We start from the raw sequence: 24,749 nt of genomic DNA on the forward strand, positions 1-24,749 counted from the left end.
GGAAGAAGAACCGCAGATTTACTGACAGTTTGTCGTTCTCCCAGTTCTCCCAGTTCTCCCAGTTTGTTTTGTCTTGTGGTTTTTCCAGTTTACGACGGTCTGATCCCTCTGAGTCTCTAATCACCTCCCTCTGCACTGAAATGAAAGAGACAGATTTAGAAACAGATGCTTTTGGAAAACACACTCTGTATTTTCACACAATCCCTCCAGACAACCTGCAGGAAGGAAGTGAGGTCACAGAGTCACCGTGACACAGGAAGGAGTTCATCTGGAGCTGAAGAAGCCAACTGCACTGGGAGGCACGGCGGAGGCGGCATGGGGCTGTGGGACTGAATGACCAAGCATCTTAAATCTGACAACAGAGATCAGAGGATCCTCCGACCTGAAAACATCCAAATATTTTATACAGTTTCTGCTGCATCTCAGTGCAATAAAAATAAAACTACATTCACTTAAAAATAACTTTTCTGCAAAGACAGGAACTTGTTTTGAGTCAATTGCTTAATATTGATGACAAAACTGACAGATTTTCACTTTTAACATTGAAAAATATTTTATAATAAGTGAAAAATCTGTCAGTGGAACCAGAAGATCCAGAATTACTGGATACAAACAGAACAAGTTCCTTCTAAGTTCTTTCAGTGGAATATGACATTTGATCAAACTTGGTAAGATTTTGTGTTTTGTGGAAGAAAAAGCTGAGCAATAATTATTCCTTCATGTGGAGTAAAGTCGGAGTTCATGGAAAACGTTCAGAATGAAGTTTTCCTGCAGCGACAGAAACTTTTTTCACCCATTTTTATGTGAAACTCCATAAAACCAAAGCGTCGGTTTCATCTCAGGGCTCCTCAGCCTGCAGCTGCCGAAAACCTTTAGATTTCCACCAGTTTGGTCCCAGTAGAGAAACTGGAACCAGCAGAGAGCTTAGAGGCTGTCCGAACCTCCTCTTCATCACTCTGCTCCTCCTCCTCCTCCTCAGTCTGACCCAGATTTCAGGTGATGGTTTGTGTGTGAAAGTGAGAGGAAGATCTCCGTCTGGTTAACCGAACTCGCTTCTTTCACCGCTGACCTGAAACTGCAGCTTGACGATCGATTAAATCCTCTAACAATTAGTTTTAGATTGATCAATAATGTAGATGAACTCCACTCAGCATACAGGGATTTTACAGTTTTCTTTTAACCTCTTTTCAGATTTTAGTTTCATATCAATTTTTTTTGATGATCTCAAACATTTAAATATGACAAAAAAGTAGAAACGATAAATCTGATGGGGTGTGAATATTTTTCTCAGCACCTCTGAGATAAGAACCGATTCAAAATGTCTGAAAGTTGCTGATCATGTTATCTACGGCAGTGTTTCCCAACCCTGGTTCTCGAGGCACACGGACCTGCATGTTTTAGATGTTCCCCTGCTTCAACACACCCCATTCAGATGATTGCAATTCAGCAAAACCCTTTTTAATCAGCCATCAATTGAAATCATGTGTGCTGAAGCAGGGCAACATCTAAAATATGCAGGTCCGTGTGCCATGAGGACCAGGGTTGGGAAACGCTGATCTACGGCATGTTATCTACATTACATTATCTACGTCACAGAGAGATCAGTGACGTAGAGACGGAGGGTTAAAGGTTAAAGGCGTTCGGCTTTCCAACCAGCAGACCTCGATTCTTCCTCCTCCTCAGACCGTGAAGTTAGAAACTGGTGAGAGTTTTTCTCCACTGAAACAGAGCAACACGACGCCATGCTCCCTGCGAGGCTAACAGTTAGCTTTAAGCTGTTTGGCTGAGAGGCTAACAGTTAGCTTTAGGCTTCAGTTTGGCTGAGAGGCTAACAGTTAGCTTTAAGCTGTTTGGCTGAGAGGCTAACAGTTAGCTTTAAGCTGTTTGGCTGAGAGGCTAACAGTTAGCTTTAAGCTTCAGTTTGGCTGAGAGGCTAACAGTTAGCTTTAGGCTTCAGTTTGGCTGAGAGGCTAACAGTTAGCTTTAGGCTTCAGTTTGGCTGAGAGGCTAACAGTTAGCTTTAGGCTTCAGTTTGGCTGAGAGGCTAACAGTTAGCTTTAGGCTTCAGTTAGGCTGAGAGGCTAACAGTTAGCTTTAGGCTTCAGTTTGGCTGAGAGGCTAACAGTTAGCTTTAGGCTTCAGTTTGGCTGAGAGGCTAACAGTTAGCTTTAGGCTTCAGTTAGGCTGAGAGGCTAACAGTTAGCTTTAGGCTTCAGTTAGGCTGAGAGGCTAACAGTTAGCTTTAAGCTATAGAGCTTTAAGTTAAATATGTCATTGGGAAGCTCATTTTTATGCCTCAAACTACATATTTAGATAAATATTTCGCTAATATGCAAATTTACTTGAAAGTAACCGGAAGTGGACTACCAAAATAAAAGCTGGTTCTTGCGAACATCGATATAAACTCTTATCAGCATCAACTGTTGCAAAATATTTAGTTAGCAAGTTAAATATTTAGCTGTTTAAATATTTAGTTTGAAACTGTGACATTTACAAATTAATACATAAAATGGCACAAAATATGAATTTGAAAAACAAAACCTCACTTTTTCACAGCAGATAAACAAAATCATACAATTCACAGAAAGTCTGATGCCAGAAGCTTTGGTCAAATCACCTTTGACCTTGTTGGAAAGGTCAAAGGTGATTTTCCTGTTTCTAGAACACGACTCTATAAAATGAACTGCTCAGATAAATAAAGACTAAAATGGCATCAATAGCCAGTTTCCTGATGCACCATAGAAAAACTGCTAAAACTACAAATCCATAGAAATTTATTTTATCAAAAATATCTGCAACACAATTGCATAGATGGACACAAAATAGCTTAGATGATTTTTCTCTTTTCTGTAACAATAAGGAGAGAGTGCAGTAAATCAAGCGTTCCAGATTCTCCTTACATACCAGGAAATAATAAATATCTCACAATATATTACTCCTTTTTAGGATTAAATGTTTCGGGAACCAATCAGACGAACAGAAAAGCTGGGATTTCCCTCCGAATTAAAAGGAAATTAAACATTTCTTCACAGATCGAACAGGAACAACACCAAAATAAATCCTTCCAGAGATCGTCTCTTCCTCTTTGTGCTTCAGGTCCAACAGATTCAAACAAAAACAGAAATGATCTAATTTGTTGTGGTGATGAGGCGGCAGCAGCTTCAGGCGAACTGCTTGTAGAAGGCGACCTTCACGCGCTCGATCTGGTGGCACAGCTTGATGGCCGGGCCCAGCTTCAGGTCCATGCACTCCTGGACGGTGGGCAGCGTGAGCAGCAGCAGCGCCTGGCCGTCGATGTCCTGCAGGACCACAGGACACAGGCCTCGTAATCCAGGCATACGGGATTATTCTGCTCAGACTAGCAGCCTGAACGTTAAACACACTTCCTCTGTTACATCCCTAATGTCACATTTAGAAATGATTTTTATTCCTGGTGAACAGTTTACGACCCCAGAACGACCCAACAGTAAAGATGGCCGCCGCAGGACTTCTTTACCTCAGTAAAGATGGCCGCCGCAGCGCTTCATTTACCTCAGTAAAGATGGCCGCCGCAGGACTTCTTTACCTCAGTAAAGATGGCCGCCGCAGCGCTTCATTTACCTCAGTAAAGATGGCCGCCGCAGGACTTCTTTACCTCAGTAAAGATGGCCGCCGCAGCGCTTCATTTACCTCAGTAAAGATGGCCGCCGCAGGACTTCTTTACCTCAGTAAAGATGGCCGCCGCAGGGCTTCATTTACCTCAGTAAAGATGGCCCCCGCAGCGCTTCATTTACCTCACTAAAGATGGCCACCGCAGCGCTTCATTTACCTCACTAAAGATGGCCACCGCAGCGCTTCATTTACCTCACTAAAGATGGCCACCGCAGCGCTTCATTTACCTCACTAAAGATGGCCACCGCAGCGCTTCATTTACCTGACTAAAGATGGCCGCCGCAGCGCTTCATTTACCTCACTAAAGATGGCCACCGCAGCGCTTCATTTACCTGACTAAAGATGGCCGCCGCAGCGCTTCATTTACCTCACTAAAGATGGCCACCGCAGCGCTTCATTTACCTCACTAAAGATGGCCACCGCAGCGCTTCATTTACCTCACTAAAGATGGCCACCGCAGCGCTTCATTTACCTCACTAAAGATGGCCACCGCAGCGCTTCATTTACCTCACTAAAGATGGCCACCGCAGCGCTTCATTTACCTGACTAAAGATGGCCGCCGCAGCGCTTCATTTACCTCACTAAAGATGGCCACCGCAGCGCTTCATTTACCTCACTAAAGATGGCCACCGCAGCGCTTCATTTACCTCACTAAAGATGGCCGCCGCAGCGTTTTTTTCTACGCTTTGTCATTCGGTTCTGGTCTGTCTTGTTTCTTTCATTAAAAATTTCTTTTACAGTTTTTTCGACTCATATTTACCATGTCAGCCCTCTAGTGGCCGTCTGTGGTATTACGTGTGTGTGTGTGTGTGTGTGTGTGTGTGTGTGTGTGTGTGTGTGTGTGTGTGTGTGTGTGTGTGTGTGTGTGTGTGTGTGTGTGTACCTGCTCCTTGAAGACGTTGGCCAGTGCTGCGCAGTCGGTGGAGTTGATGAACTTTACGACTTCGTCGACGCTCCACTCCAGCGGGTTCCGGTCCAGAACCAGCTGGCCGTCCTCCTCCACCTGAACGGATCAGAACGAGACTCTGACTGCCGGGTTCTGGTTCTGGTTCAACCCGGACCTGCAGGTCGGCGTCTCTGTCTCACCTTGACGTCTTTGTGCTGCTGCCTGTTGTTCTGGCTGCAGGCGGACAGCGATCGGGTCGAGCGCCGCCGCCCGTCTGGAGGCTGGTGGGCGGCGCCGAACGGGCCGGAGCCAAACGATCCGAACGCCTGTTACCATAACAACCGTTACTGGATGATAAATTTAAATTATTGCCATAAACAATAATATTTTGGTTTAAACTTTTTTAACCAACATTTTAAAAATCCAAACTAAATAAACAAAAGAACCAAGATGGCCGCCGGCACTGAGCCCGGTTCTGGTTCTGCTGGAGGTTTCTTCCTGTGGCTACATGCGGGCCCAGTATGAGGGGCTGCTGTAAAGCCTCTTGTCGCCCCCTGCTGGCCAGGAGGACTGAATGATGGAATCGGCTTTAAACTGGTTGTTGGAACAATGAGGCTGAATTGAAATGATTATTTTTAGTGATCTCACATATTTGCTGTGAATTAGAAATAAACTGAAATACTGGAGTTTCAAAGAGCTGAGACAGAACAGAATGATGATTGATCGTATTAATTGATCAGTGGTCTCAGGCTCACCGCGGCGCTGAAGGCCCTGCGCAGCGTCGCGGCTCGGCGCGGCCGCCCGCCGCCGCCGGTCGCCTCCACAGACGAGGCGTCGGTCTGGTCGTCTCGCGGCTCGGAGCTGCTGCCTTCGCTGCAGGACTGCATCAGCTCTTCATCCTCTTCCTCATCGCTGTCCTGAGGGACGGAGGAGAAATCAGGGTTAAAGTTCAGCTCCGCAGCCCGCAGCATGACACTTCTAGTACCAGCAGGTCATTTTAAAGAACCTGTTTTATACAAATGGAGACATGATGGAGATGATTAATAGAGTTCATCTCTAATTATGGCAAACCTTAAACATTTAAGCCTTTTGGTTAAAAATATGTTCATTTTCATTTTAAAGATTTTTTTACAGTAAATCCCCAAATTCCCACACGATGATGTCGTCTGCTTTCAGAAAACGTATAAAGTGAAAATCTGGGTAAAATAAAGATTTGTAACTTCTGGATAGATGCGTATTTCTGTATTCATAATTTTAAGAAGCTTTTAATGTCGTCATAATTTCAGATGGACTTCAGATGTCCAGGTTTATCTGCAGCTCACAACGTCAACAGGCTGCCAAGTAAAACAAACTGGAACTTCAGGTTTTATCAACATTAATTAATTATTTCCATAAAACAAATTCATACATTTGCAGAAAATTTTATTTTGAGAGATTTACAGAAGAAACTAGAAAGAAATCCTTGGTAACATTGTGTTTTTACTGTGTGTGTGTGAGATCAGCTCAGTGTGTGTGTGTGTGTGTGTGTGTGTGTGTGAGATCAGCTCAGTGTGTGTGTGTGTGTGTGTGTGTGTGTGTGAGATCAGCTCAGTGTGTGTGTGTGTGTGTGAGATCAGCTCAGTGTGTGTGTGTGTGTGAGATCAGCTCAGTGTGTGTGTGTGTGTGTGTGAGATCAGCTCAGTGTGTGTGTGTGTGTGAGATCAGCTCAGTGTGTGTGTGTGTGTGTGTGTGTGAGATCAGCTCTGTGTGTGTGTGTGTGTGTGTGTGAGATCAGCTCAGTGTGTGTGTGTGTGTGAGATCAGCTCGGTGTGTGTGTGTGTGTGTGTGTGTGTGTGTGAGATGAGCTCAGTGTGTGTGTGTGTGTGTGATCAGCTCTGTGTGTGTGTGTGTGTGTGTGTGTGTGTGTGTGTGTGTGTGAGATCAGCTCAGTGTGTGTGTGTGTGTGTGAGATCAGCTCAGTGTGTGTGTGTGTGTGATCAGCTCAGTGTGTGTGTGTGAGTGTGTGTGTGATCAGCTCAGTGTGTGTGTGTGTGTGTGTGTGTGTGTGATCAGCTCAGTGTGTGTGTGTGTGTGTGTGTGTGATCAGCTCAGTGTGTGTGTGTGTGTGTGTGTGTGATCAGCTCAGTGTGTGTGTGTGTGTGTGTGATCAGCTCAGTGTGTGTGTGTGAGTGTGTGTGTGATCAGCTCAGTGTGTGTGTGTGTGTGTGTGTGTGTGATCAGCTCAGTGTGTGTGTGTGTGTGTGTGTGATCAGCTCAGTGTGTGTGTGTGAGATCAGCTCAGTGTGTGTGTGTGTGTGTGTGTGTGATCAGCTCAGTGTGTGTGTGTGTGATCAGCTCAGTGTGTGTGTGTGTGTGTGTGATCAGCTCAGTGTGTGTGTGTGTGTGTGTGTGTGATCAGCTCAGTGTGTGTGTGTGTGTGTGTGATCAGCTCAGTGTGTGTGTGTGTGTGTGTGTGTGTGTGATCAGCTCAGTGTGTGTGTGTGTGATCAGCTCAGTGTGTGTGTGTGTGTGTGTGTGTGATCAGCTCAGTGTGTGTGTGTGTGTGTGATCAGCTCAGTGTGTGTGTGTGTGTGTGAGATCAGCTCAGTGTGTGTGTGTGTGTGTGAGATCAGCTCAGTGTGTGTGTGTGTGTGAGATCAGCTCAGTGTGTGTGTGTGTGTGTGATCAGCTCAGTGTGTGTGTGTGTGTGTGAGATCAGCTCAGTGTGTGTGTGTGTGTGTGAGATCAGCTCAGTGTGTGTGTGTGTGTGTGTGTGTGATCAGCTCAGTGTGTGTGTGTGTGTTAGTTTCCTCAGATCAGTTGGGTTTTATAGAAAACTGTAAATAATTAAAGTTTCAGCTAAAATAAAAGCTGAATTCAAACGTTTATAATGAATCAGTTTCAGTGAATCAGTTCGTTCCAGATGAACTGATTCCTCTGACCTGAGGAGATCCTGCGGCGGTGGAGTCCATGTTGGACGAGCGTCTCTTCTTCTGGACGAAGATGGCCTTCCTCTTCCTCCGTCGGCGCGCCGGCTTGGCCTCGTCTCCGTCCACCGCCTTGGGGAGACGCCTCTTCTTACCGTAGTAATATGCTGCAGCAGAGGACAGAACGGAGCTGCAGCAGAGGACAGAACGGTGCTGCAGCAGGGGACAGAACGGTGCTGCAGCAGAGGACAGGACGCTGCTGCAGCAGAGGACAGGACGCTGCTGCTGCAGCAGAGGACAGAACGGAGCTGCAGCAGGGGACAGAACGCTGCTGCAGCAGAGGACAGGATGCTGCTGCAGCAGAGGACAGGATGCTGCAGCAGGCGGTGCTGCAGACTCACTGTACTTGGTCTTGGTCTGGACGGAGCAGTTCTCGGGGCAGCTGTCGGCCCTCAGGTCGGGGCCCAACAGGTTGGGGCAGCACTGCAGCTTCACGCAGACCTTCCTGCAGAAATCTGGGATCTGCTCGGCCAATCGCACGATGCGGACGGTGGAGCGATACGTCTTGCCCTTGTACCTGAGGACAGACGCAGAGACACGAGCCTCTGATTCACATCAACGTCTTGGTGCTCATGGACTTCAGGAGTTTGTTTACAGATTATTTCAGCTACACTGTAACTGAAATAATCTGACAATGAAACTGGAACTTTTTAATCAGTGGAGTGAAACTCCAGTGTGCCAAACTGGAGGCCTGGGGCCAGATCTGGCCCGCTGTAGCTTCTCCTGTGTCCCTCTGGACTAAAGAGATTAAAGTTCTGTACTTTAATATTTTATCAATCAAATCAAAGCCGTTTTTATCTGTTTGATGCTGAATTACATCAATCAGTTCCTTCAATTTTTAAATTCAGGTAAAATCAACAGAATTTAGTTTAAATTTCCCTCAAAAATGGTCAAAAACTTTGGAGTGAAGTGATGCTAACTCCGACCTGCAGGGGGCAGGACAGGGGCTCCTCCACTACTAGATGTCACCTTATCGTCTGTAATCTGATTACCGAGTCCAGAAGGATCTGACTTGGATCCATTTTACTGATTTTAACTGGTTTTATCGATGCATCCGGCCCTTTAAGAACACTGAGGATGATGAGATGAAGAAGAGTTTTCCTGTGTCGCTGTGGAGGAAATCAGTTCCTCCAGCAGGTTGTTCTGAAGGTGATGCATGTGACTGACCCAAACATTAAATCCTGCCTGACTGAGTTTGCCCTACTTGGCTTTGAGCGTCTCCTCCTGGCTGTCCCAGCCGGGCTCCTGTAGCTGCTGCAGCTCCTTCAGGACGCGTCCCGGCTTGTAGGCGGCGTTGATCAGCATGCTGAGCAGCTGCAGCACAAACACAAACGGCCATCAGGAGGAGGAGGAGCTGCGGCTGAGCGCGGCGGCTGAGCGCTGCGGCTCAGCGCTGCGGCTGAGCGCTGCGGCTGAGCGCTGCGGCTGAGCGCGGCGGCTGAGCGCTGCGGCTCAGCGCTGCGGCTGAGCGCTGCGGCGCCGTCGGCGGCTCACCTCCTTCAGCACCAGCGAGCATTTCCCGGGCCCCACGGCGCGCGGCAGCTCCGCGATGCGGCCCTTGTTCAGGTACGGCCCCGAGAAGCAGCGGTGGTTCACGAAAACCCGCGAGCAGCAGTAGCGTCCGTTGGCCGCTGCTGACAGGAAGCAAACGGAAGGTTAGGGTTCATTCAGCCAATGAGGCATTAAAGGGTTTTAGTTTCATGAACTTCGTTTCCTCCTGAATCAGCAGGAAAACCTGGAAAACCTGGATGAACGGATGGAAGGTCGAAAAAACTAAAACAATCAATAACTAATCAATGGAAGGATGAGAAAAATAATAAAAAAATGAAACGAATGGAAAACAAACAAAACCAGATGGATGAAAAACATCGATGGGGATTTTTATTTTCCCCATCGATGGTTTAAGAAAGTAAAATGAAGTTATTTAGAAACAAACTAAAGTTAAAGTAATCGACGCCTCTTCTGGTCTTTCACTGGGAACCAGTCAGATCAAACTGGAACGACTCAGACCAGTAAAGACAGAACCAGAACCAGAGCCGAGGCCACGCCCACCGACTACCCAGGCTGATGAATATTCATGAGGATGATGACCTTGTTTAACTTGTTACATTAATTACTGGGTTAATTACCCGTATCCATGGCGACGGGCTGGCAGGCGATAGCAGGAGGCGCTTCGGCCGGCGGAGCCGACCTGCAGAAAACAGAACGAGTCAGAAACCAGTGGAGGAGGGGCGACCAAGATCTCCTACAAACAGGAAGTGATTTTAGGAAAACAACAGTAATGAGATAAAAAGCTAAATGTGAACCACGGGATCCATCTGATGACCATTTAATGCTGGAATTAAACACCAAAATATGAAATACTGAAATAATTAAACATCATTTTAACACAATGGATCCAATATTCAACTGTGTAAATAATAAATTGTTGACATATTTTAATAACTTTAGACACATTTTGACCTAATGTGATTAATTTTCCTGGAATTCCTCCTAAAATTACACCCAGAAACGTTTTCACACTTTTTAAAGTTTGGTATTTGTCTGCGTTTGCCTCATTTCTCCAACCGGTTGATGACACGTTTTTCAACATGGCGCCGTTTCTTACTGTTTCTCCGGCTGAACGACGGCGATCTTCTTCTGCTTCTGGCCTGCAGGACGACAGAAGCACAACGAGGATTCGACGCCTTAATGCCACAGAAACAAACAGTCGTTTTAACGCGGCGGCTGCGTTACTGTGGCGGTACGTACACACGGGCCTGAGCGGCGGGGTCAAAGGGTAAGAGTTGGCCTCACACCAGCCCACTGGGAAGACGTCCATGGACTCCACATCCACGATGCACTCTGACCGCGGCTGCAGCACGCCTGCAGACAGGGGGCGCTGTGTGTCATGGATCTTTTCTAACTCCTCCTCCAGAGGCGAGCGAGGAGAGAGAATACCTTCCAGCCGCAGCCACAGCAGGCGGCCGCGGACCTGACTGACCCGGGCCACACACACTTCCTCCGGCCGCGCCGGGTTCACCGCCTCCAGCCACATGTCCTCAGCAAAGCCTCGAGTGTGTCCAGTCTGGCGCACACACACACACACACACACGCACACACACGCACACACACGCACACACACACACACGCACACACACGCAGACACACACACGCACACAGACACACACGCACACACACGCAGACACGCACACACACACACACGCACACGCACACACACGCAGACACACACACACACACACGCGCACACACACGCAGACACACACACACACAGACACACACACACACACACAGACACACACACGCACACAGACACACACGCACACACACGCAGACACGCACACACACACACACACACACACACACACACACACACACAGACACACACACACACACACACACACACACACACACACACACAGACACACACACACACACACACACACACACACGCACAGAGGAGGCGGTTAGTTCAACTCACAGCAGGAATCTAAATAGTTTTTCTGTGTAGCATCAAAACTTTAACTGTTTCCTTCACGTTGCTCTGCAGGAAAAGCTAAATATAATTTATGATGAATTTAATTAATAAACGCAGCAGCTGGGAGTTTTAGTGCCGATGAAAACATGAAGTCATATTTAGATTATGTTTCATTTCACACTACGACTGCAGCTCAGCATGGAGTTTATGAGGAGTCAGAAATGAGAAATGTTTGATGAACACGATCCGATATTCCCGTCCTTACATCAGGAAAACAGGTGTCTGGCGCCGCCTCGGAGCCGCTCTGCTTCAGGTAGTCGGCCCAGTCAAAGTCCGGGCCCTCGTAGCCCCGGGGCCGCTCCAGCGCCACGCCGTTCTTCAGACACCACTGGACCGGCAGGATGCCGGGCGAGTTGGCGTGGCACACGGCGGAGCGGGGCGCGGCGTCGGCGCAGAGGTCGTCCAAGGTCACCTGGAAGTAGGTGTCGCTGTAGACCTGGACAGGAAGCAGAACCGGGAATTCTCAGAGCATCTGGACTCTCTGAGCTTATTAATCTGGGTTTTTATTTTTACCTCAGAGTGGCCATCTTTCTATTATTCCTATCTCAGTTTGACAGCAGGAGCTCCTGTCTGTCTGCTGCTGAAGTTTAATCTGATGTTAATGTGTCCTCATGGGTTTGAACTTTTGGCTTTTCCTGAACCTCGGGAAAAGAAGCCGTTGTCACGGCAACTGCTACTGCAAATCCAAACAATCTAACTAACTGTCATAAACTATTGAAACTCTCGCTTGGTCGATTTGGCATCCAAGGAAATTTGAGGATAAATTTCAGAGATTGGAAACATTAGATTCTTATATTATGATCTAATGTTTGTGCTAATCTGAGGATTATTAATCTGACTTTTCCCTCCGGCGGAATTCCTCTGGACCAGGAATGTTTCTGACAGAGTGGGATCAGTCTCACTGCTGCGACTGTTTCTACCATGACTAGCATATCCTGCTTTGCACCAGTAGCTGGGACTGTGTGACCTGGAACTCGGCGCGTCGCGTTAAAGTGAGACTGTTAGTCACAGGACGTTTCTGGAAAAACGTCGTTATGAGATGAAAGGCTGAAGAACTTTCCTCCTGATTCATTCTCTGGAATCCGACGGCGTCAGGAAGGAGGCATGCAAAGAATCCTGCAGCGCAGCCTGAGAGGCAGCTGCAGCGCAGCCTGAGAGGCAGCTGCAGCGCAGCCTGAGAGGCAGCTGCAGCGCAGCCTGAGCGGACATGACTGAGCGCAGCCTGAGGGGCAGCTGCGGCACGCGCTGCAGCACAGCCTGAGAGGCAGCTGCGGCACAGCCTGAGAGGCAGCTGCGGCACAGCCTGAGAGGCAGCTGCGGCACGCGCTGCAGCGCAGACTGAGAGGCAGCTGCGGCACGCGCTGCAGCGCAGCCCGGCGCATCAGGGCGCCTCTTTGACTCACCTTGGTGACGGAAACGGGCCGGATGAGCAGCTGCTCCCACGGAGAAACCATCTCCAGCTTCATCCCGGCCCTGAAGGCGTGCCTGGGCAGGTCCGCGTGGTCCTGGTAACCGTGGCAACAGCCAGAGGGTCGGCACAGACCGGCGCCATGTTTAATGACGCACACAGGAGGATTCAGGAAACGGAAAACAAAGAGGAAAAACAAACGTCTGGGACATCGAGACGCCAGAACCGTGGATTTACCACGTCCTCGTCAGTGTTTTAACAAAAGCGTCTCAGCGAATGCAGCGAATGCTTAAACTGTTTTCTGAGAATTAAATGGCCGACATGACTGAGCGGTAACCATGGCGACTGACCTTGAACACCTCCAGCGGCAGCGCGTCCTCCTGTCCGTCCGCCTGCGCGTCCTGCAGCGCCTGCTGCCAGTCACGGTCGCCAAGCAACGGCCTGAGCTCTGATTGGGCAAAGCAGGATGATGTCATAGGTCACCGTCTGACAATCCAATCAAAATCTTTTCATACCAAACAAAGCCGAGGTGCAGAGCCGGCAGTCCGGACCGGTTCTGACCCGGTTCTTACCTGCGGGCGGCTCCAGGGTCAGCTGGTTCTCCAGGGCCCAGCCCAGGGGGCGGAGCCTCACGTCCAGGTAGAACAGCCAGGTGTCCTGCGCCCGGTGCCGCTCGCTCAGTCCGACGGGCCGCAGCCGGAGCCGGCCGCCGACGTTCTGGACCACCCGGACCGGCCAGTACAGCAGCGGGTCCGAAAGGTTCTGCAGCTCCAGAACCGAGCCGGCCACGATCAGATCCACCGTGTTCTTCCCTCGCAGCGGCTGGAAGAACAACGACTGGGTCAGTACGGGTCGGTTCTGATCAATATGGGTCAGTACGGGTCGGTTCTGGTCAGTACGGGTCGGTTCTGATCAGTACGGGTCGGTTCCGGTTCTGGTCAGTATGGGTCGGTTCTGATCAGTACGGGTCAGTTCTGGTCAGTACGGTTCGGTTCTGGTCAGTACGGGTGGGTTCTGATCAGTACGGTTCGGTTCTGGTCAGTACGGGTTGGTTATGGTTCTGGTCAGTACGGGTCGGTTCTGGTCAGTACGGGTCGGTTCTGATCAGTACGGGTCGGTTCTGGTCAGTACGGGTCGGTTCTGGTGCTCTGCTGGTAGAACCGGGTCCTGCTGGCATCAGGACTTCTTGCTTGTTTTTTACGTGTTTAAACTTTATTAGTCACTGCAAAGTGACCGGATGTTTCCATTAAAGCTGATCTGGTGTTTTAAACCCTGATGATGTCATATGATGATGTCATAAACGAGCTGTTGTTACGACTCACCCCCTCCAGCAGGTTGGCCGGCGCCGTTCTGGACCCGGTCAGGTCCTGAACCAGGAACTCTGTCCAGTCGCTGTATTTCTCCCTGATGGCTGCAGAAGGATAATTAGTTTCTAAATAACTAAATTACATCACGATTAGGTACAAAATGGGTTTTAATTTAAATTATTTCTCAACCTTATTTATGCAAATATGACAAATAATGTTTTGGAAATGTAAAGATGCTAAGCTACGGGCTCCCAGTTGCAACATTTTTATAAAAATTACATTTTTAATGGACCTGACCCAGAACTTTGTCACCATCTGACAAAATAAATATAAAATAATTTTTAATGACCCTATTAGTGATATTTTACTCATTTTACAGACAAATGCTTCTCAAGAAACAAAATAAACATTATTTAAAACAAAAAACACCATAAAGTCCATCTGACGGAGTTGACCCAGAGCTGGTGACAAACTGGTGAGTAAAATGAAAAACTTGGTACATGTGAAGTAATTTATGTAAAATACATTAAAATTTATTAATTGCACATTTAAGTGAGATTTGACAACAATTTCACTGAAAGAGTCAGAAAAACTCTGATGGAGTTGACGAAAAGCTAAGCTACCTCAGTTTATATGATGTTATTCTGAAGGAGGCCATGTTGTAGCTCATCAGGTCCATGAAATCTTTACATTTTACCAAAATTAAGCTTTTATTTCACAAACTTCATCAAAGTTTAGTAAATTGTCAGTTATGGTGTTGACACGTCATGGTTGTGATGAACAACTTGGGAATAAAAAGAAGAAAAAACTAAAGAATAACATAAGCTAACCGGAGCTAACTAGCCCTGTTAGCAAAGGAAGAAACAGGAAGTGGTCATGGGGTCCTCAGAAGTTCTGGTGCCCCAATAATGCCTGATTTATTTTTACATTCTTTTCATTTCTGACGGTGTTGACAAAAACTAGGGACATTTCAATGGTGTTGGAAAATATATAAAAATGATTTTTAATTCAATTTATTGCTACTTTTATAATTATTTATTTGACTGCTTATACTTAATGGTAATAATATGTAATTGTAGTATTTCTTTAATTGTTTTAAACTATTATAATGTATTGAGTTCTGCTCCTGGACGAGGGATTTTACAGGCATCATCCACCGACTACAATGTTTAAAATAAAATAATATTCAGCAAATACCTGGAAAATATACATTGTTGTGCTCACATGACCCAGGTTAGTTTAGTCAGATATTTTAAAAAATTACATTTTGTGTTCATTTTATTAAAAGTTTTTGTTTTATGCATGCAGCAGAAATTATTTTTGAACTTTTTCATAACCTGATAAATAAATTTTAATCAGATGAAATCGCTTATCAGCAGATTGATCTCCAAACAGAAGCAGGTTAAAGTTTATAACATCGAACATGAGAACCAGAAAAACTGAACATGTTGCAGTTTAAACACAAAACCAAACCAGCTGAACGGCTCTGTTAAAGTTTGGTTTGGCAGCAGTTTGCTTCCTGTTCGCATGAAGAGCCTGCAGGGAGGCAAAAAGCCAGCAGGCAAGGAGCTGCAGGTTCCTGCACATATACTGAATGGTTTTAGGTTTGTTCTGCAGGTTTCCTGAATGTTTTTAGATTTTTCTGCAGGTTTCCTGAATGTTTTTAGATTTTTCTGCAGGTTTCCTGAATGTTTTTAGATTTTTCTGCAGGTTTCCTGAATGTTTTTAGATTTTTCTGCAGGTTTCCTGAATGTTTTTAGATTTTCTGCAGGTTTCCTGAATGTTTTTAGATTTTTCTGCAGGTTTCCTGAATGTTTTTAGATTTTTCTGCAGGTTTCCTGAATGTTTTTAGATTTTTCTGCAGGTTTCCTGAATGTTTTTAGGTTTTTTCTGCAGGTTTCCTGAATGTTTTTAGATTTTTCTGCAGGTTTCCTGAATGTTTTTAGATTTTTCTGCAGGTTTCCTGAATGTTTTTAGATTTTTCTGCAGGTTTCCTGAATGTTTCTGGATGTTTTCTGCAGGTTTCCTGAATGTTTCTGGATGTTTTCTGCAGGTTTCCTGAATGGTTTTAGGTTTGTTCTGCAGGTTTCCTGAATGTTTTTAGATTTTTCTGCAGGTTTCCTGAATGTTTTTAGATTTTTCTGCAGGTTTCCTGAATGTTTTTAGATTTTTCTGCAGGTTTCCTGAATGTTTTTAGATTTTTCTGCAGGTTTCCTGAATGTTTTTAGGTTTTTTCTGCAGGTTTCCTGAATGTTTTTAGATTTTTCTGCAGGTTTCCTGAATGTTTTTAGATTTTTCTGCAGGTTTCCTGAATGTTTTTAGATTTTTCTGCAGGTTTCCTGAATGTTTCTGGATGTTTTCTGCAGGTTTCCTGAATGTTTCTGGATGTTTTCTGCAGGTTTCCTGAATGTTTTTAGGTTTTTTCTGCAGGTTTCCTGAATGTTTTTAGATTTTCTGCAGGTTTCTTGAATGTTTCTGCATGTTTTCTGCAGGTTTCCTGAATGTTTTTAGATTTTTCTGCAAGTTTCCTGAATGTTTTTAGTTTTTTTCTGCAGGTTTCCTGAATGTTTTTAGATTTTTCTGCGGGTTTCCTGAATGTTTTTAGATTTTTCTGCAGGTTTCCTGAATGTTTTTAGATTTTTCTGCAGGTTTCCTGAATGTTTTTAGATTTTCTGCAGGTTTCCTGAATGTTTTTAGATTTTCTGCAGGTTTCCTGCAGCTTCCCTGCGGCCGTCTTTCATCTGGAGCCAAGCCGCCTCCGTTCGGCTTCCTGATATTTGCTTCCTGGTCTCCGTCTCTTACTGGAAGTTATTAAACGCTTTCGCTCTGCGTCACTGAACTGAAACGTTTTATAGATTATTTTTCCTCAGAAAACGATCAGATTAATCTGAGAGGAAATGTTTTACTCATATACCCAGAAACATTCCCGTCGTATTTTTACAAGAATATTAAAACAATTTATTCTTAAATTTTAGACTTTTATGTTTGGGATGTTTGTAAAGTGAAACTGAACAAAATTCCTTATTTGTGAAAACAAAATGGGACAATAAAACTGATTCTGATTTGTTGAGTTTATGGCTGATTTTTTAATCTGTCCGGAATAAAAAAGCAAAAATATTTATGTTTGTTTTAAACAACACGGTTAGAAATTTATAATTTTATTAATTCTCATCATTTATTTAGATTTTTATTTTTAATCTTATGATTTTAAAAATTATATGACTTGAATCATCTTTAGTACCGTAGGAGTTTTAATTCCTACCAAAATAAAAGCTTCTGTATTCGGTTCTGCATACAGAACCAGGAAAAACCAATCGGATCGATCCAAACCGGATCTGAAATGAACAGAATCCATTTACTTCCTGTCTGGCTGACAACTTGGTTCCCAACCAGAGAGAAGAACCAGACTGTTCCGGATCAGAACCAGGATCAGAACCAAGACCAGAACCAGATCCAGGATCAGAACCAGGATCAGAACCAAGACCAGAACCAGATCCAGGATCAGAACCAGGATTAGAACCAGATCTAGAACCACAGGCTCGGTCTGTAAGCATCTTTATTTTCATTTTTGGGTAACCGTTTCTGTTTGCAGACTCTTTCCGTCTTTTTCTCACTTTGTGTTCGTGTGAACATTTACTGGAACGGCTGTGTGTGTGTGTGTGTGTGTGTGTGTGTGTGTGATGTAATCATCAATGAGAAGTTGTGGCTTTTAAAAAGCAGCAGTTGTGTTTTCACACTCTGACATTTAACGCTTATCGGTGGTAAATTCAGAGAAATTTCTTTGTTTGGTTCCAGTTTGACGTCGACTCTAAAATCAGGATTTTAAACTAAATTATTTCAGTTAAATGAATCAGTAAGTTGATTAACAAGCAGCTGGTTTTCCTGATCGTAACGTTCTGCTGGTTAGTAGGAACTTTATTTTCTCTCCACCTGCAGAGACTCGTTCAGAAATAGAACTATTTTTAAGATCCTGTCCAGATTATCTGCTCACAGCGAAGCTGCTGAAATGAAAGATGATCTCATCTGAAATAAACAGATCAATTCTCACAGTGAAGATGTGCAAACCGCAGCTTGAGCAGCTCATCCTCCATGCAAACTATGGAAGATCTGTTTCTGAAACAGTTTGCATGTTTTTAAATAAAATGTCCAGAAAATCCACAGAAATGTGTGAAAAGCTGCGGTTTCCTGTTGTGTTTGTTGGGCAGGAGGTTTGAAGAGCAGCTGGATGAGAGCAGAGGAGGACCGGCTCACCTCCCAGTTCATTTCCACCTAAGATAATCTGAGAATAAAATATCATGAGAGACCTGAGTTAATCTCAAAGTTGGTAAACTTTCATTTTCAAGCATCTATCATCCTGATGTGAGTGAAACCTCTTCACATCCCACTGAGATTAAAAGGTTATTTCTGTTACAAGTGCATCAATAAATTTCAATCATGTGAATCATTCTTCGGCTGAGGATGAGCATTTATCACATCGATTATCATTTATCGTGATAATTGATAAAAAATGTTTAGTTATTGTCACAATAAACTACAATTGATGAAACAAAACCGTTTGTATTGTCTGGATTATTACAGTTACTATTTTATATAACATCAACATGAAAACCTCAGACTGAAGATCAATATGGGATGGATCTGGGGATTCATTACTGATTATCTGATTAATAACTGGATACAAATGTTGATTAATTGGATGTTTTTTAGCTAGAACTGCGTCCAGTCGAGTTCTGACTGAACAGACAGAGTTGTTTTCATTTTTAATGAACATTTTTTACATTTTGTAGTTTTGGTTTAATATTTCAGCAAATGATCTGTTCACTCCAGTTAACATTAGTTCATTATTTCAGTAATTTATTTATTACCATTAATCATTTCAGTCTTATTTCAGATTCTTGTTTTTAAGATAATTATAATTTTGTCTCTTTTTCTGCGCGTTACTGTAATTATGGATTACAGTAACTTCCTGTGCTGCTCACTTTGCAGGGAATGAAAGAAGAAATAAAGTTCCCACTGATTTCTGCAGCTCAAATATAAATATAAATACATATAAATCACTGAAACTGAGCAAAACTTTAAATCCTGCTGAGGTTAATAATAAAGTTTGAACGAATGAAATGAAAAAATCTAATCAATATTTGACAGATGTGGAATAATTTCTGTGTTTATGAAGAAATTTGATAATGAAAAATTCTTCCTCACAAACAGGAAATGTTTTCACAAAGTTTATGGAAATAAAATCAACTCAAACAGCAGCTAAATGACACAAAACATGATTTATTGCTTAATGTGAATAAAAACTGTTTAATTTCTCTGTTGTTTCCAGGCAGAAATCTACTTCCTGGTTCGTCGTCCTGAACAGGAAGTAGATCAACACAATTTATGAGTAATAAACTAAATTTGTTTAGCCTGAAGAGAAAAGAAACACACACACACACACACACACACACACACACACACACACACACACACACACACACACACACACACACACACACAGGCAGGAAGCCGTGTGGTGAATTCATTATGCAAATCCTCAGTCAGGAGTTTTTCTGCAAGCAGCTACTAAAGCACATGACCAAATGGAGCCTGAAAAATGAGAAAACAATGTCCTAAACACACACACACACACGCACGTACGCGCGCGCACGTACGTACGCAAGCACACACACGCAAGCACACAAGCACACACACACACACACACACACACACACACACACACACACACACACACACACACACACACACACACACACACACACACACACACACACACACGCACTTATATGTTCTTGTTTGTCCCAGAAAATAAATGAAGGAGTTTCCGAGGCGATGAGTCTAACTCTGCAACCTGATTGGCTGCTAACTCTGCAACCTGATTGGCTGCTAACTCTGCAACCTGATTGGCTGCTAACTCTGCAACCTGATTGGCTGCTAACTCTGCAACCTGATTGGCTGCTAACTCTGCAACCTGATTGGCTGCTAACTCTGCAACCTGATTGGCTGCTAACTCTGCAACCTGATTGGCTGCTAATGCTGCAACCTGATTGGCTGCTAACTCTGCAACCTGATTGGCTGCTAACTCTGCAACCTGATTGGCTGCTAACTCTGCAACCTGATTGGCTGCTAACGCTGCAACCTGATTGGCTGATTCTGATGAATGAGTGAGTGAGTCAGACCGCCTTCTCCCTCCCAACGTTCCCTGAACGCATCGCGCTGCATTCAGTTACTTTATTTTAGTCTTGAACAACTTTATTAGTTTTACTTGAAATAGTAAATGGATAGATTTTTATTTTTTTATTAATTTTTCAGCTTTTTTATGTTTTCTCAGGTTTTCTTTGATGCTAAAATAATTTTTTGACCTGAAAATTTGAAGTGAGACAAAAATGTAAAAAGAAATTAAATGTGGAAAGAGGCGAAAACTTTTCTCAGCTCTTTTTACTGCCAATAAAAACTAATTATGAAGAAAAGTTTCCTAAAACAGAATCATCCGTTTCAGATCTCTGATTATCTGCAAATGTTTTTTATTTGTTTGTTATTTTACATGAAAGTCTGAATTTCTAAACACATAAAAAATATTTTACGGTGATTTCTACCGAGTTATTAATATTCATTCATGTTTTGTTTGACTTCTGGATCCGTTTGCGAAACAAACAGCGTTAAAATAAAACCAAGTTTCAGTGAGTCTGTTCCGTCTGCGTCTGACGAAACTGATGCATTATGGGTAAAAAAATGAGAGAAAGCTGAGAAAAAAAAAACACAGAAAGAAATCCAAAGAACAATTCACCTTAAAACTTCACTAAATATTTTAAAATCCTCATTTTAAATGGTCCAATCAGAAGCTGCCAAATCCAGCTCAAACTGGAATCAAGCGATCTGATTGGACGATCTCCAGCCTGATGACCTTCAGACAGGAAGCCGTTTGTTTATTTTTTATCACAGCTCCACGTTTCTGTCTGAACCGCCGCGATTATCGCCGCAGCACAGCAGCGTGTGTGTGTGTTATCTCAGCTAAGACACTCGCCTACAGAGCAGTGAGGAAGAGGAGAGCAGTGAGGAAGAGGAGGAGGAGGAAGCATGCAGCTGGAGCAGCTTACCTGTTCTCAGGTAAAAGTTCTCTGAGAAGTAAAAGAACAAAACGAGACGGAAACAGATTAACAGGAGTAAGCTGTCACACACACACACACACGCACACACACACACGCACACACACACACACACACACACGCCTACACACACACACACACACACACACACACACACACACACACACACACACACACACACACACACACACACACACACACACACACACACGCCTACACACACACACACATGCACACACACACATGCACACACACATACACACACACACACACGCCTACATACACACACACACACACACACACACACACACACACACACACACACACACATACACACACACACACACACACACGCCTACATGCACACACACACACACACACACACACACATGCCTACACACACACATGCACACACACACACACACACACACACACACACACCAGAAGATAAATTTATAAAAGGAGGTATTTTAAAAACAATAATTTTATAATAATAATGCTAATTATTGTTATTATTATCATTATTATTATATATAATAATGATAATAATAATAATTTATTATATTTTTTTCGTTGTGCAGAAACAGGAACTCAGTCGATGTTCAGGTTTGTTTTAAACGCATTAAAAAGTTTCTACAGTTTTAAAAGTTGTTCTGTTTTCAACTAGGAGTTAAAATCAAACCCGATCAAACTGATCGATTAGTGATCGATTGATGATGGATTAATGATCGATTGATGATCGATTATTGATCAAACTGATCGATTAGTGATCGATCAGTGGTTAACTGGACACTCAGAAGCTCAGAACTGAACACAAATATAAACTTTTTACATTTAAATCAAATCCAGTCAAACCATCTGCTGACATCCGGTCACCAATCAGGTGATCAATAATTGATGATCAGCTTCTCATGTTGATGGATTTTAGCTGCAGATTCAAACATTCAGTGAAAATAATAAGAAAATAATCAATAAAATGATTGATAACTAAAATAATCACTAGATCTAAGATCACGATCACCAGGCTGATCATTTCAGCCGAGATCAGAACCAGGACCAGAACCAGAACCAGAACAGAACCAGACCAGAACCAGACCAGACCAGAACCAGACCAGAACCAGAACCAGAACCAGACCAGAACCAGAACCAGAACCAGACCAGAACCAGACCAGAACCAGACCAGAACCAAAACCAGACCAGAACCAGAACCAGAACCAGAACCAGACCAGAACAGAACCAGACCAGAATCTGAACCAGACCAGAACCAAAACCAGAACCAGACCAGAACCAGAACCAGACCAGAACCAGACCAGAACCAGACCAGAACCAAAACCAGAACCAGACCAGAACCAGAACCAGACCAGAACCAGAACCAGAACCAGACCAGAACCAGACCAGAACCAGACCAGAACAGAACCAGACCAGAATCTGAACCAGACCAGAACCAAAACCAGAACTGTACCAGAACCAAAACCAGAACCAGACCCAGACCAGAACAAAACCAGACCAGAACCAGAACCTCTGGCTGATCAACTGGACCTGAAAAGCTAGCTTTTTATCAGTTATTCTGATTATTGATCATTAATCAGCAGCTCCGTCATGCAGCCTGGTTGGGTTGGTTGCCGACTGATCTGCGTCAGAAAGCAGCAGCCGTTATGCGAGCAGCCGGCGCGGCGGGCGGGCGGCCTTACCTTCTGGAGGCGTCAGCGTCTTGTGGTTCTGGGCGCACCAGCCCACCGCGTGCAGCTGGGCCGTCATCACGTCGCACCAGAAGTCGGCCCTGCGGTCGTCGCCGTAGCCGCTGTAGCGCAGCAGCAGCAGCTGGCCGCAGGTGGTGATGATGGTGGCCACCCAGTAGGTCTCTGGGCGGCTCTTACTGGCCACCTCCAGCTTCATGCCGGGCTGGAAGCTGCTCTGCAGGCTGACCTCCACCTGCAGGGGGCAGCAGCGAGCGGAAGCCGCCGTTAGCTTCCACTTTTAAACAAACTGCTGCAGATTTACAGGGAAACAAGCTGGTGATGTTTGTGATTTAAAAGGCCTTTGATGAAAAGGAACTTTCATAATAATCAGTTTAACGTTTATTAGTGTCTCATGTTAGAGAAAACAGCAGAAAAACGTATTAATTATGATAAATTATTAAACTATAACAGAAAGTTGGAGTTAATATCTGACTCCACATATTGTTTCCGGCTGAAACAATTAATCACTTATTAAAATAATAAGAATTATGACTTTTTTAAAATAAGAGTGAAAAGTTTCTCTTTAGAAAGTTGTTTTAGAAAAATCACTTTTTGTGATTTAACCTGGACTTTTACATTTCTGGGTCATAGAAACCTGAGAAATTAAATATTAAAATCAAATTAGGTGAAATGAGACAAAACTAACAACAATTTCTCATTCATGAGTTTCATCAGGTGAAAGTGGAAGAACGAGAGTCAAACAGATTCTACTGGAGACACAGTGGGGCAAAAAGTATCGACTCAGCCACCAATTGTGCCAGTTCTCCCACTTAAAAAGATGAGAGGCCTGTAATTTCCATCATAGATATAAACCTCAACTATGAGACAAAAGGAGAAAAAAAATCCAGAAAATCACATTTTCTGATTTTTAAAGAATTTATTGGCAAAATATGGTGGAAAATAAGTATTTGGTCAATAACAAAAGTTCATCTCAATACTTTGTTATATATCCTTTGTTGGCAATGACAGAGATCAAAGGTTTTCTGTTAGTCTTCACAAGGTTCTCACACACTGTTGCTGGTATTTTGGCCCATTCCTCCATGCAGATCAGCTCTCTAGTTTTGGCCATGGTGGAGTTTAGAGTGTGACTGTTTGAGGTTGTGACCAGGTGTGTTTTATACTGATAACGAGTTCAAATAGGTGCCATTAATACAGGTAACAAGTGGAGGACAGAGGAGCCTCTTACAGAAGAAGTTACACGGCTGTGAGAGCCTGAAATCTTGCTTGTTTGTAGCTGACCAAATACTTATTTTCCACCATTTATTGCCAATAAATTCTTTAAAAGTCAGAAAATGTGATTTTCTGGATTTTTTTTTCTCCTTTTGTCTCTCATAGTTGAGGTTTATATCTATGATGAAAATTACAGGCCTCTCATCTTTTTAAGTGGGAGAACTGGAGCACAATTGGTGGCTGAATAAATACTTTTTTGCTCCACTGTAGTTGGTGTTTTAAAACCGTCTGAACAGAGAAAGGAAAACGAATCCATGTGCAGCTCAACAGGAAGTTCAGCCTGAAAGAAACAAACAATACAGGCAACTTCCTGCTGCAGCGCCACCAACCAGCCGCACACACACACACACACACACACACACACACACACTGCTGGGGTTACGGCCAGAGCGTGTGTGTGTGTGTGTGTGTGTGTGTGTGTGTGCGCGCCCAGGAGTCATCCCTGTTTCAAGCAGAGAGAAGAACGAGGGCAGCTCTTCCCTGAGATTCCCAGTAACTCGTTTAGCCCCGCCCCTTTGCCCCCAGAGAGCCAATCACCACGCAGCTCACTCAGCATCAGGACCCAACACCTTTTTAAAATCCAGACCAGGAAACCAGCCGGAGTCTGGTGGTTGCTATGGAAACGCAGTGACACCAATTTCACTGCATTTCAACTCAAACTAAATGTTTGTTTTGCAGGAATTATTGGATCGTAGAAATGCAATAACAGATTCTACTTAACTTTTTATGAATAATTTTTGTGCTACAGTGTAAAAATTGGTGTTTTATCTTCTTAAACTATTTAAAAAAACTAATAATCACTTAGAAATCCAACTGAGGTGAAGAACAGGGAAAGTCATTAAATGCAACTTCACTTGGAAAATAGTTTACAAACAGCTAAAGGTCGCGGGGTCAAGCAGAAAGAGCGTGGCGGCGTGG

The 24,749-nt window shown here is 44.1% G+C and overlaps 1 protein-coding gene across 6 annotated transcripts in view; it reads right to left on the reverse strand.

Annotated features, from left to right (window-relative positions):
- Positions 1-2,757: 2,757 nt before the first annotated feature.
- Positions 2,758-24,749, reverse strand: part of sfmbt2 (Scm like with four mbt domains 2) — a 28,185-nt gene continuing 6,193 nt past the window's right edge. For 4 of the 6 annotated variants that reach the window (XM_017302996.2, XM_017302994.2, XM_017302997.2 and 1 more), the window contains 19 exons: positions 22,554-22,794; positions 20,854-20,874; positions 13,772-13,860; positions 13,022-13,271; positions 12,800-12,897; positions 12,445-12,546; positions 11,247-11,477; positions 10,444-10,570; positions 10,255-10,368; positions 10,112-10,154; positions 9,633-9,694; positions 8,998-9,137; positions 8,708-8,817; positions 7,845-8,020; positions 7,459-7,610; positions 5,293-5,454; positions 4,738-4,863; positions 4,535-4,654; positions 2,758-3,299 (listed from right to left, as the gene is read on the reverse strand). In XM_017302996.2, coding sequence (XP_017158485.2) covers positions 3,162-3,299; positions 4,535-4,654; positions 4,738-4,863; positions 5,293-5,454; positions 7,459-7,610; positions 7,845-8,020; positions 8,708-8,817; positions 8,998-9,137; positions 9,633-9,694; positions 10,112-10,154; positions 10,255-10,368; positions 10,444-10,570; positions 11,247-11,477; positions 12,445-12,546; positions 12,800-12,897; positions 13,022-13,271; positions 13,772-13,860; positions 20,854-20,874; positions 22,554-22,794 — 2,502 coding nt within the window. In that variant the 3' untranslated portion in view covers positions 2,758-3,161. The remainder of the gene's footprint in view (positions 3,300-4,534; positions 4,655-4,737; positions 4,864-5,292; positions 5,455-7,458; positions 7,611-7,844; positions 8,021-8,707; positions 8,818-8,997; positions 9,138-9,632; positions 9,695-10,111; positions 10,155-10,254; positions 10,369-10,443; positions 10,571-11,246; positions 11,478-12,444; positions 12,547-12,799; positions 12,898-13,021; positions 13,272-13,771; positions 13,861-20,853; positions 20,875-22,553; positions 22,795-24,749) is intronic. The other 2 variants (XM_017302998.2, XM_017302999.2) reach the window with 2 other exon arrangements.

This window comes from Poecilia reticulata, chromosome 23 (assembly GCF_904066995.2).
Source record: "Poecilia reticulata chromosome 23, P_reticulata-male-v2, whole genome shotgun sequence".
In the NCBI taxonomy this organism is placed as follows: Eukaryota; Metazoa; Chordata; class Actinopteri; order Cyprinodontiformes; family Poeciliidae; genus Poecilia; species Poecilia reticulata.